General features: G+C 45.9%; 2 protein-coding genes across 2 annotated transcripts; one reads left to right on the top strand and one right to left on the bottom strand.

Annotated features, from left to right (window-relative positions):
• Window positions 1-276: 276 nt before the first annotated feature.
• Window positions 277-9567, bottom strand: LOC126559704 (5'-3' exoribonuclease 2 homolog). The gene is made up of 3 exons (XM_050215875.1): window positions 9439-9567; window positions 6843-9360; window positions 277-857 (listed from the first exon to the last, which is right to left on the bottom strand). Exons 1-3 carry the CDS (start codon window positions 9511-9513, stop codon window positions 280-282), a joined length of 3171 nt encoding a protein of 1056 aa, XP_050071832.1. The 5' UTR covers window positions 9514-9567; the 3' UTR covers window positions 277-279.
• A 1240-nt stretch (window positions 9568-10807) lies between these two features.
• On the top strand, window positions 10808-12137 carry LOC126558134 (transmembrane and ubiquitin-like domain-containing protein 2). Its single transcript, XM_050214089.1, has 2 exons — window positions 10808-11009; window positions 11074-12137. Exons 1-2 carry the CDS (start codon window positions 10814-10816, stop codon window positions 12135-12137), a joined length of 1260 nt encoding a protein of 419 aa, XP_050070046.1. The 5' UTR covers window positions 10808-10813.
• Window positions 12138-12698: the final 561 nt, after the last annotated feature.

Here is a 12698-nt window from a genome sequence, read left to right as displayed (position 1 = left end):
CCAGGTGTCCCCTCTAGCGTGCTGTATGAGTTTTGCACCTTACAAACTACACACCAATTTGTACCATTCACATACGGGGCAAATAGTTTGTTTGTGATATTCTTAAAAGCGATCCGTATTTACTATCTTAAGTCCAAACCGATCGATCCTCTCTGCCATCCTGTCTCTGCTACCATTATGCTTTATATGCGTACGAGGATATATGGGTGGTGCAGATTGCCGAATGTTTTGTAATGCAATTTAACACAAAACTCGGAAGGGGACCGATCATTCTCCCGATTAGTACTGTCTCCGCTGATTGTTAAACCGATTATTTCCGCCCCCACCACCACCACCACCGGAACCATAATTGTTCTGTCCGTAGCGGTTATTGTTGTTATTGTTGTTCCTATGGTTACCTCCACCACCACCACCACCATGAAACTGTCTTCCACCACCGCCGCCGCCGCCGCCGCCACGACCTCCACGGTTATTATTATTCCGTCCACCATTGTTGTTTGTCCAGCTGCTATTGCTACGATGATTGTTGTAATCGTACTGGACCTGATTGGCGAACGGGTTTGGCAGCAGGTTCGAGGCCCCGGTCGTCGACTGGGACGGCGTAGAGGTATTGCGCGAAATTTCGTTCATCATCTGCTGCTGGTACTGCTGTATCTGACTGCTAAGCTGCTCGAACACGCTCCGATTGCCGGTGGCCGATCCGGAAGGCGCGGATGCTGTAACATTATCAGCCGACTCATCGCCATTCCCTTGGCGACGTTGCTGACCTCCCTGCTGGCGATTGTACTGGCCACCGGTGCTATAGGTACTGTTACCGTCATTGTTATTGTATCCGGAGTTGTAGTTGTTGTGGGAACCTTGGGGGAAAAAATAGAAAATAGTTATCTTCAGAATCGTGATATTGTTGCACTTTCTGTACCAGCAAGACTGATAGCAGACCATAAAATCAAATGAGTAAGCGCTTTGCATGGGCACACCTATTGACGATCCCGTGTCCTCTTATAGTCAACCATACCTCTGCTATTATTTTCGCAATTTGGAAAAAATCCCATTTCGTCATGTCTTGCTACTCGATGTTACCGTTACGCCTGGCGGAATATCGAACCACTCGTCGCATAATTACGTCCCATAAGCTTTGTACAGCGACACCAACGCTCACACCCCACCAAATCAATCCCACAAAGAAAAAAGGTCAACTCGTACGGCGAAGGATTCTGCGTCCATGTGCAGAGCGAGCTACCGATGTTTCCGTTTCCTCAACAAACACCATCACAACGGATGGAACCAAACAGTAGCCACCGTCGTACTCCAGAGTGTATCGCTTCTACGCTGTTTTCCCAACGAACGAAATCCCAACACGAATGGAAATAGAGGGAACCTTGCTCAAGTGCCGAACATTTCCACACCAAGGATTCGAGTGGGGCCCAAAAGGAGATCAACCCTTTGGATGGGGGTGGTTTGCCCGCAGCCATCCTGCTCAAAGGCTCCAACCCCTTGCAAAACTATGGCTCCCACACTGTACAGAGCGCACAGCACGAGAGTTAAGCAGCCAAACCACAGCTTCACCTGCTTCCTCTTTTTCCTGTCTGGTGACAATTTGTATTTGTTCCGCTAAAAATCTACCTATGCTCCAGCCACACTTTCTAAACTGGTACAAGAGAGGCGCTTGTGTGGTGAAGTGGTATGAGCCCTTATTGTTATTATTTACGCTTTTTTGTCGCAACCACAGGACACCAACTTCTTCCGTGTTTGGTGTTTGGTTCGATTGTTCAAACAGGATAGATTTGGTTCTGGCCAGTACCAGGGACGATTGTTCGAAAAGCATAATGATTATGGGATTGTATATTCCAGATGTTTGAAATTAATTCTTTTCAACAGTTTATAGTGTGTCATTCAGACCAGGCGGTAAATTAAAGTCCAAAGTAAACTGGAACACAAGCCTGACATGAGTGGATGAATTAAACAACTTTTCAAAAGCGAGATAAGTTATCTAAACACTGCACAAACTATTTGTTTTATTAGTCCTCAATTCTTCATCTGTCACACTAAGTAACTTTGCGCTTACATCCATACACCAATACCAAATCCTCAACAGTTGCATCATTAGCAGCGGAAAGTGCATCGAGCGAATGAATATGATGAACCCCTTAAACTAGCGGTGGACCTGGGCAAATCCTAGGCTATATTCGCTGCATTCGCCCTCACCGGGTGCCGGAAATCACTTGACTTACAGCGCCTTTCATTTGAATAGCTCCACACAGACACACACACACACACGCTCGCTCGTGGCACAAATCGCCACGAATTTCAGCGATAGAAGATAGAACAGAACGAAGGACCACACAGCGCGGAGGATTTAGAGATGAGATTGATGCGAATTTTCCACCGCCACCTAGCTGCGGTGTGCAAGTTTGAAGAGAGTACTTTTCGCCGTAGAAATGATGCGCCCTGCTGCATTAAGCCTCTTGAATTCAATTTGCAATTTATTGTCCGATTGTCGCCGGCATGACATAAACGAATGAAACGGAGGGAAGCATTGGAAATTGTATACGAAAAAATCTCCTAAAGTTCAAATACTATACTATTGATTTGTAACAAAAGCATTACGCTCTTTTCTTAAATAAGAAGTAACGTAGATTAAGTTCAATAATTTGGTGCCTGTGATTCCTACAAGGCAAAAAGTACCATACGAAAAAAGAAGAAAAGCTGGTGCTAAGATTGGGACAAAACAGCTCTTTTGAATAAGCGGAGCGAGCCGCTCATGCCTCTTCTCGGAGAGCGGTGAGCGCCAAGCAGCTCAATATTGAGCAAATTGCGCTCAGAAGCTGATTCGGTTTCAGTTTGTCAATTGCTTTCTAAGACTGAAATAGACTTTACTCTAAAGAGGTTCACCAACACGATTAAATCGAGTGACGAAAATCTCACCTAAACTAGTGCACTGTTTCTATCAAGGCTTTTCGTCATTAATGGTTTATTTCGCAGATGGGAAGATAGTGCCGATCGGATTTCACAATTTGTCCTGTTGTGTGGAGATCGACATCGTTAGCAAATATAAAGATTTGTTTTGAGCGCTTTTTCCGATACAATACTTCTACAACAACCCAACCCAGCTGTCTTTGTCACCTGACAAAGGATAAAAAAAAGGATCACACTCTGAACAAGCAGCAACGATGACAACTTTAACAACCGTAAACAGTAATTAGGCTCCGTGAAAAGCCATAGGCCGAACATAATTACCTTTTCAACAAAAACAAATTGGTGCAATGGCAAGTCACATTTTGTGCGATTTTTTATCACGACCATGATGGTTATCAGATTACAACGAGAAGAAATTTAAACAAAAGTAAAGCATTATGCTTCCCATTTCTTTCGGCTTGTCCTAACTCTGACTGCACGCTACACTTCGCTTCAATGCAATCGAACCTTCCGTGTACAGAGACGGGAGGAAGGTTGTAATTTGATGCCAATCTGATATCTTAGCCCAACTACAAACCGCGTCGCCGGGTAGCTTGTGAATACACGGATACCATCAAATAATATGTTTTGTTGGCAAACAAATCTACAGCAAACCACAAGCACACGTTAATGACTACTGAAGAGAAGCAACAACAAAAATGCTTTGCGGACTAGTTGGAAAGCATAAAGATGAGTGGCTTCGGGCGGTATCATCCTTCGCGCAGTTGACTCCTCGATCCTCAATTATTATCTAATCCAAATCCATTTTACCTTTCCACCGATGGGAAACGTGGGATGCTAGGGAAAAAAAAGGCTAAGAAAGCAAAATGTGAAATAGGGATCAGCTTAAAATCTTTTCTCTAGCTCTGTCCCTGCGTTTGCGACACAATGAGAAGCTAAACGCACTTCGAGAATGGATACCTGGCACATTAAAGCGAAAGATCCTTTTGTGTGTGTGTCCTTTATGGTACGATATGATCTTATTAGACAAAATGCTTTCGTTTTCTGCACGGTGGCTGATAACAGGACCTATGTTATTATCCTCTTTTAGGACATCTAACCGATTTAGATTTATGCTCCTACAATTGATGTTTTCTTCAATTTTATATTTTTGTTTACTTCATGATACAAAAGGTCATAGTTTGAGACGTCGCGATTAATCCAATGATGGATTGTATCTAAAATTAAAATAAAAATATTATATTTATCACCATCGTAAAACTGTCCTCCCCATCCATTCCATTTGCGTAGGCAATTATTTGTCCTTGTGCAAGCCTTGCCGCAAAATAAGATTCCCTTCTCCGTGTGACGCTAATGCTTCATATAATTTCGATTTGCACCATCGCTTCGTTTTGCTCCGATCGTTGCACGATTCGATTATTTGATCCAGGAACGACACTTGAACAATTCCAGAAGCTTCACATGAGGAGATGCTTTAGAGATTTTCACCAAGCGTGCATGATTGTGTCCACGCATATCTAAAAAAAACCACAGCACATTCCATTCCTTTCGACAGCAGCACACAGATTCCGGGGTGCTATCTAACCTAAATCTAACCACCCCACACACATGCAAACACGCACAAAAGGAGAAAAAACGTTTGCTTTCTTTTCCGAACATCCCTTTTCCTTCATCGCGTTGTTTTGTTGTTTATCTTTCTTCAAATGCTACGGGTGGGAAAAACAGAGTGAAGTGAAGATCCTTATTAGAAACAAATAATCATTCCTTTTCTTCCTTCTGTGTGCGTGCGTGAATGGTGAAAGCACTTGCAAGTGAACCCTTTCCACTTGAAGGAGATGGGAACCGGAGGAAAAAAAAATCCTTAAAGGCCACAAATAAACAACAACCAAATGCGACAAAGCATGTGAAATGTATGAAAAAAAAAAATAAAACAAGGCTGTTAAACTGCATTGATTGTGGACTGGGGAATTGGACGACAAAAAAACAGACTGTGAAAACACACCAAACACGATTGTGTTTCTTTATGCCACACAATGGTTGAAGTTAGCGTAAACAGTGTACGGTGTAAGATTCGATTCCATATTCCAGCATCAGAAAAGAAGTTATGGTTCAGTATTATAACATCCCTATAATGATTTTCAACAAAATAAAATTGTACGACACGGTCAACTTTGTTGAGTCTTGATTAACCTTACATTAACCTTAAAAAATGGTCGACTCATCCTATTAAGCAGAATCTAAATTAAAAAATCTCCTTCTACTGTTTCATATCAGCTACCAGACAGGCGCTAACATTTAAATTGAATTATTAACAATTAAACAAAACAAATAGATTTTACTCCCCTGGTTACATACCATGGTGTTCTGTACCGATCTGTGTATAAATCTTCGCGAAATTGACCACAAACCTTCGGTCAACAGTCTGGCAACACCTGTGGCAATAGACTAGGCTGAGATGCCATAACTAATAAAAACTTTTTGAACCACATTCGAAAGACGATGCTCAGAAAACAATGTAACCCCCTTTGTATGGTAGAAGAATATAGAATTGGACTGGCCAGGGCCGATCGGACTGTTAGCATACTAAGAATGACACCAGACGAATCATCATCTCGAATCCTTGTTGGCATATCCACATGGGACGATCTGGGCTACAGCAGTCCTGCCTTCCCGTTCACAGGATTGGCTAGCCAGCTACAGAGAAATAAAGTCATGGAATACGGAAAACCAAGACCACCTGAGATTGTAATGTTTCGGGCAATCGGTAAAAGAACAAGCCGATACATAAGCTAGGATCTTCTGTCCTAACAGTATTGGGAAATTAATTTTAACTGAACTGCATCGCATATCGATGGTTCTAACTTTTCCTAGGCAAAAACACCATCCAACATCAAATTGTAAATTCAATCCATTTGGTGCAAAACACAATCTGCCATTAACGCTCGTACCACAATATCCCTCGGGGACAAACACTTCAAACTCGGCTACTGGTGTTGTGAGTGTACCAGCGGTGCGCTAAGCAGCTTCCACCCGCAGGGGGCTACTTATGCTGGATGGGATTGCACGATGCATCATCATTTGCCGATTGTCCCAAAAAAAAACTCAAACCGGCGTACGTGCGTTTGTGATTGTTGACGTTGATTGCATACAACGCTTATCATTCTTCCGTGGTGTAGTGAAGAAGAAGAAGGAAAAACGTCTAGCAAAACCCACAAGCCATCATTATCCAAGCCGCAAAGCAGCCGTGCCATTGAAATGAGCCGCCCCATCCATCCATCTATGCAGCCACGCACACACACATACACATTCTCTCATTAGTGAAAGATATACCAGAAAGTCTAAGTCCGAAAAATGTACGTTATCACCACAAAACCACCCCGAAACCGGGAACTAATTAACCGAACAATATCCTCCGTGCTATTGCTGTTGTACCAAACCAGAGAACGGGGTATGCATTTGGACGGTGCCACTGCATGGAGAACGAGGAAATGACAGGAAGGGTAAAAAACGTGCCAAAGTGGCAAACCCTGTTAGGGGAGACGCTGAACGATTCTCGTCTCGCCCACCGGAAGAAACAAAAGCCTTACACCGACAATGGGCGATTCTGTCAAGAGGACACTTATCGTTCTTTTACGTGGATTTACGGGCGGTAGGTGAGACAATACAGGGGGGTGAAAGTAGGCTAGCAAAACTGCATGACTTCTAAACCAAACCAATCTGTGCACGTCTGTCCACTGTTGAGCATGATCGCTAATTCATCATTATCTGTATCCGTTATTCCGAGGTTCGTTGCTTAATTTGAAGCCAAGATCTGCTGTACTTTTGTGCGATACATAAGGGACATAGCTTTCGAGTGATTGGATTCTTCAACTTTCCTTCAACTTAGTCCAAAAAAAAGCATTAAAAATTTGATAAGGGAAACTTACCTCCTCCACGTCCATTGTTGCGGTTGTTGTTATTGTTATAACCTCCTTGGTAATTGTTGTTCCTTCTGCCGCCATCATCATTGTTATTACCATATCCACCTCTGCCACCACCAGCTCCACCACCGTACCCTAGTCCAAGACGATTGTTCAGCATACGATGTCCCGAAGATCCTAGGGACGCTCGATCGTTCCGCTGTCCGAACCCAATCACCGGACCATCGTTCGCACCGAGCACTTTCGGTTGATCCTTCGCATTCTCCAGCTTCCGGGCCGGAAACACAAACCCGTCCGCAAACTTAGGATCCTGGAAGCGGACCGTTAGGACCTGATTTTCTGTCACTGCCGCCAGTCCCGGAATGGGTGAAGGAAGCATACCCTCTCGGGGTACATTTTCCTTCGTCGGAATAATAAAACCTTGCAGATGATCGACCGTTACCGGCATCTCGCGCTCGTAATCTACGTCCTCACCGACGTACAATCCGGCCAGCGTTTTATATCCAGCCGAACCAGGCAGTACGAATAGTTTCGCATCGCCATTTTCATTTCGCAGTCGTTCCTCTACCGTTAGCAATGGTACTTTTGGATCCGTTGCTTTGAATAGCCGCTTCTCGTCGACGAACGGTAGCAGGGCGACACCCTGCCAGGCAAACTTTTTCCCATTCAGATCGATGCGGAAATCGATCGGATAAAAGTCGATAATGGGACTGCGCGGATCGACCATCAGCTCGGCGAATGCTGGCGGCACGTGGCTACGGCTAGCAGCCGGGAATACACCCATCAACTGCTGTAGCGGTTTGAAGGGTGTTCCCCGGTCGAAGTGAGTATCGACGTTCTCCAGATGCTTTAGGTCCGAGGCAAACGGTGCATAATGGTACGGAAAATACCATTCCCAGGATGCACAGCCCTGATAGTAATACTGCAATACCCAGCAAAGTCCACGCACGTACTCCCAGGCAACCGTTTGACGGAATTTTATGTTCTGTGGCATAACGTCAAACTTGGATTCGTAGTACCGGTCCTTAAAACCGTCTTCCCAAAGCCGCACCTCGTCCGGTGTTTCCTTTTCCTCGTCGTCGGCAACCGTCACGGCGAGCGGTTCTTCCGGTTTGCGTTTGACGCCTCGTGGACCTTGCTGATCGGCACCGGTGTCAGTCGCGGTCGCCGCCTCATCCTTAGCCTTCCCACCCTGCCCAAGCATACGAAAGTGGGCCGCTTCCTGACGCGGATTTACTATCGCCTGCGGCTGCACACCACGTCCAAGCGGAGTCGGTGCGAACTGCGAATTGTTGATGTGCTGAAAGTTGGGCCGCTGTTCGCGTTCCTTCTGCAGGCGCATCCGCTTGTTACGCTCCTTGAAGCGATCTTCGCTCACCTTCCGCTGGCGAAAGATTTCATCCTCCGCGTACCCTAGATCGGTCATGATCATTTCGACCCGCTCGAGCAGGACGCTGCCCGAATCGGTCAGATAGCCCTGCGTTTTGTACACACACTTTTTGTACAGCGTCACCAGCCGATCGATCGCATTCTCGCGAATTTCCAAGCTGGGCAGATGGGGCAGGAAATCGTTACCGACGAAAAAGCACATAAACACCCAATCGTCCAGCACGCGCTCAAAATCGTACGCAAACGGCAGGTTGGGCATGTCGAGCTCCTTCTGCAGGTACTCCTTCAGCACGTTCAGCCGCACGAAGATGTACTGCGTTTCCTTGCCCGGTGCGGGCGGTGTCCGGTTGGCCAGTTCACGCTCCGACTGTAACCCTGCGCACGACTTCATTTCATGTCCCATCTGCTGACAAATGTCGCACGGTCGATCTTTGTTCGGGAGAAACTCTTCCCGGATGATGGTGAAATGCGTTTCGTGCGTTGCCAGCCCCAACATGATCAGATCCGCATCGGCACCACACAGCACATGGTGCGTGTTCGGATCGTAATCCGGCTGTACGCGCTGCTTCCGTATGTAGTCCATAATTTTGTGCTCACCTTCACCGGGCACGTTCGCATCGGACAAGATCACCTTCAAATTCTTCCATCCCGGATTGTTGTTCATCCGGTCGTGTACGTAATATTGCAGACACTTGCTTAGCCGGTCCATGAACGGTGTGCCGGGCGTAATGCAGTTCGAATCGAAATGACTTCCCTTTTCCTTTTCCGGCGGCAGAATCGCACCCTTGGCTGCTAGCTCCTCACGGATACGGGCCACTTCGGCCGCTTTTTCAGCCGTCTCCTTCGAGGCCCGGAAACGACGAGACCGCTGCTGATTCATTTTTGCACGAGGCGCAACACCATCGATGGCCATGTACAGGACCTTCCGTGGCCGGACAATGTTCATCAGTCGATCGATACACTCGAAGATAGCGATCATCATCTCATCCTCGTTTCGTGGAGCCGGTTTATCTTCCGGATGTGTACAAGGGTGAATAATACCGTTCATATCGAGGTACAAATTATCAAACTCAACCCTGTTCGGGTTAGGAGCGGACATGTTTTCGTAAACAACATTTCCCTGATCGTCTACGGTCTGCGGGCAAGAAATGGTCGTGAGATTAGAGAAGGGTTCGCTTTCTCTTCGCAAACACGGTCGCCGCAGCTTGCTTACCTTCTGCTCGACGCATTCGATTATCACGGACGGGTATTTTCGCGACAACCAGCGGAAAAATGCTGGTACTCCCATGATGTGGACGAATTGGCGGTGGTTTCGTTACGCGAGATTTTATTTGCTAAGAGATATTCACTAAATTCTACCGAAACAAGATTCGTGTTTTTATCCACTCTCTGTCCTTTCCCACGAGTTTAGAGTTGCTGTCAAAAAATGTAGCATTTTCTTGCTGTCGAAATTGACAGCTGCGCGGGTCCTGTCAACGTCTGTAGGAGCTGAAAAATTTTGCCGGCAATTTTAATTGTTGGTTGTTGATTTTTAGATAGGGATAGAGGGAGTAGGGAAATTCAAACTTGCTTTAAGAAAAAATAACATGATTCTAAACCTGGAACTAGCAAACACGAAATGTTTTTCAATGCATTCATTAGGAGCCACGCAGATCAATTTACTCGTACATTTTGTACATTTGACAGTTGTGCTTCGACTGCCAAGAATTTCGTCCTGGATAGTTTTTCGAATTGATTTATCACAACTTCGTTTTATTTATATTGTTGATAATGCACTCAAATCATCTTCTTTTAAGCAACTGAAACAAAATTATTACTTTCGAAACAAACCCCAACTGGTCGATTGTCTAAGCAAATTGTGAAGTATCCATCAAAGCCCGACCATGGACGAACCTACGCCATAGGGTGTATTTTTGCTTTTGGACAGGAATTTAGAAAGGAAAATAAAACTACGTCAAATTTTTCGTCATCACAACACTAGGAAGGTTGCGAACTATTTCGTGCAAGCCTAGGTAGTATTCAGAAAATCTGTGAGTGTTTGCTGCAACAAAAATTACCGTCGGTTACGTTTTTTTTTCTATTGCTGTTCGTATATCAAGGTGTTTTCATCACACGAGTGCGCAGTGTGTCCGTGTGTCCCAGTGTGCTGAAGTAACGAAAAGGTCACTCGAGGATCGGTCGGTCAAGCAGCACAGCTGTAGTGAAACGTAGCTCCAAAAGCAAACAACATTTCCCCAACCTCAGAGTACTGTGTGCGTGTGAATAATTCCGACGTAAACACACAGCAAAAAGGCACCTGCGGATCGAATACGGGTGCTACACTTCGCTCGAATACGGGTTTGCTTGCAGTAAGCAGGGATTCACCTTATGTAAGGGAAATTTTGTTGTGCGATTTGTTGTTGTTTACATTCTCCGCCCTTGGTGATGATGATGGCCTTTTGTTTTCCATTCCCCCCAAAATCAGGATGTGCCCATTGCCACGGATGCATCAGACACGGATTGCCTGTTAAACGCACGTTAGCCGGATCGCCCCACTAATCGTGCCGCGTTGTCCCGACAGGCAACAGCAACGTGTAATCGTGGGGGAAATGTTGCCGTTTCTGGATGAGACCGATGAGTTGTTCAACTATTGGATCCTAAGGTTGCTGCTGCTGATCGTTATCTATCTTGCGTGGCGCTCGACGTACGTGAGGGAAGATCGCACGAATGCGGCCGTGTTGGTGATTGAAAACAATTTGGGCCGCTTGAACAGCATCCAACCGCACAGCGTTACGACGATAATACGTAAGCAGCGTGTTTACTGAATCCTAATACATCTGTTTAACGCGTTTTACTTTCCGGTTTGCAGTACGCAGTTCCTCGCAGCAGTCCAACATATCGAACGTAACGGAAACGGAAGAGCTTGATTTGGAAAACGATAGTATAGCGTCCTCGATCGATAACATCACACAATCCATCCTAACGGAAGCGTCCGAGTCAGCGACTGGACTTGACTTAAGCGATACCGAAGGCTATCCGGGTGTTGTCGGTGCTCCCGTCGTGGACACATTTAACGATCCGGGACCGGAAGAAATCATACGCCAGATGGATGCTACCGATCCCGAATCGTCCCTCCCGTCGACGCAACCCGTGGACGTTTCTTCAGCGGAAATAACCGGATTGCGACAAAGATTGAATGTTACAGGGAGTAGTAGTAATGGAGGTTTATCGTCGGGAGAAAAATCGTCTACCGATGTGGAGAGTAGTACGGGGGGAACCGCTGGTTCGTCGAGCAACAGTTTACCGGATCCTACTCCATTGCCTACCAAACCTATTCGAATCAAGCTGAAGTATCTGAACGATGACTCGAAGCTGGTGGAGGGCAACCTGAACGAGGGTATCGGTGAGTTTAAGCGACGAAACTTTACCCTTGAACTGGCGGCCCATAAGCTCGTACGATTAGTATTCAACGGACATGTGCTGCAACCGGACAACAAAACGCTCGCCGCCTGTGGACTGTTTGACAACTGTGTCGTGCACTGTTTGATACACAATCAGAAATCGGCCCTGAACGGTGTTAGTGGGGATCGGCCGTTGGAAAGTTCGATAGGGGATAATCAAAACCAAGCGCACGGTACGACCGGCAGCGGGATGGACAATGGGGATGGTATCGATACGGACGGTGTAAACGATCGGCGTGGTGCAGATATGGATAACAATCGATCCGGCGGTGGTGGTACCCGTTACGGGACGTACTTCATTTACATTGGTACACTCGCCGTGACCGCGGTCATACTGTACGGATGGTACTGTCGCTTTCATTATGGGCATTTGTTTAACCTAAACTCCACGATCGGACTTATCGTGACAACGACTACGTTCCTGATCATGATGCCGACAATTATTCTGGCTGATAGTAATACACCAAATTGAATTTCGTCGGGTACAGTGAAAGCGAAATTTAGACCCAACCGACCCCCCCCCCCCCCCCCCTGGACCACTGGTTTCCTACCGGCAAGCAGTGGCGTGCACTTCTGTTAACGCAAGATATTGTATCGTGTGGTTAAATGAATGACCACCACTACACAGAATTAGTGTTTATTTATCAATTGCTCTATCTTGTTTGATATCTCTAAAACGCTCCTTGTTTTGTACATATAATGTGATCCAATAAAAGGTAATCCAACAACACGAACGTAATCAAAAGGAAATTTTCCCGGGGTTTTAGCTGTGTGTCAGCTGTATTTGTGTTCGATAAGATTTTGGTATGTTGGAGGAAATGTTCTGTGGTGACATATAGGGTAAGATGGGGCAAGTGAGCTACCTAGTGTTTGTACTGTAGATTTTAGTTAGTTACAGCATGGATTGCTTAACGTGGCACACTGGTCCTAATTTCCGCTAAATAGACGCGAGCATACGCGAGCCTAGTAGGCGATACAGTTTGCATGAATGACGTCATCAATCGCATCGACTACTGTCCGGCGCACTCTGTCA

Source organism: Anopheles maculipalpis, chromosome 2RL (genome assembly GCF_943734695.1).
Source record: "Anopheles maculipalpis chromosome 2RL, idAnoMacuDA_375_x, whole genome shotgun sequence".
Lineage (NCBI taxonomy): Eukaryota > Metazoa > Arthropoda > Insecta > Diptera > Culicidae > Anopheles > Anopheles maculipalpis.
The sequence above is the reverse complement of the archived record's forward strand: the minus strand, read 5'-3'. Positions and strand labels throughout refer to the sequence as shown.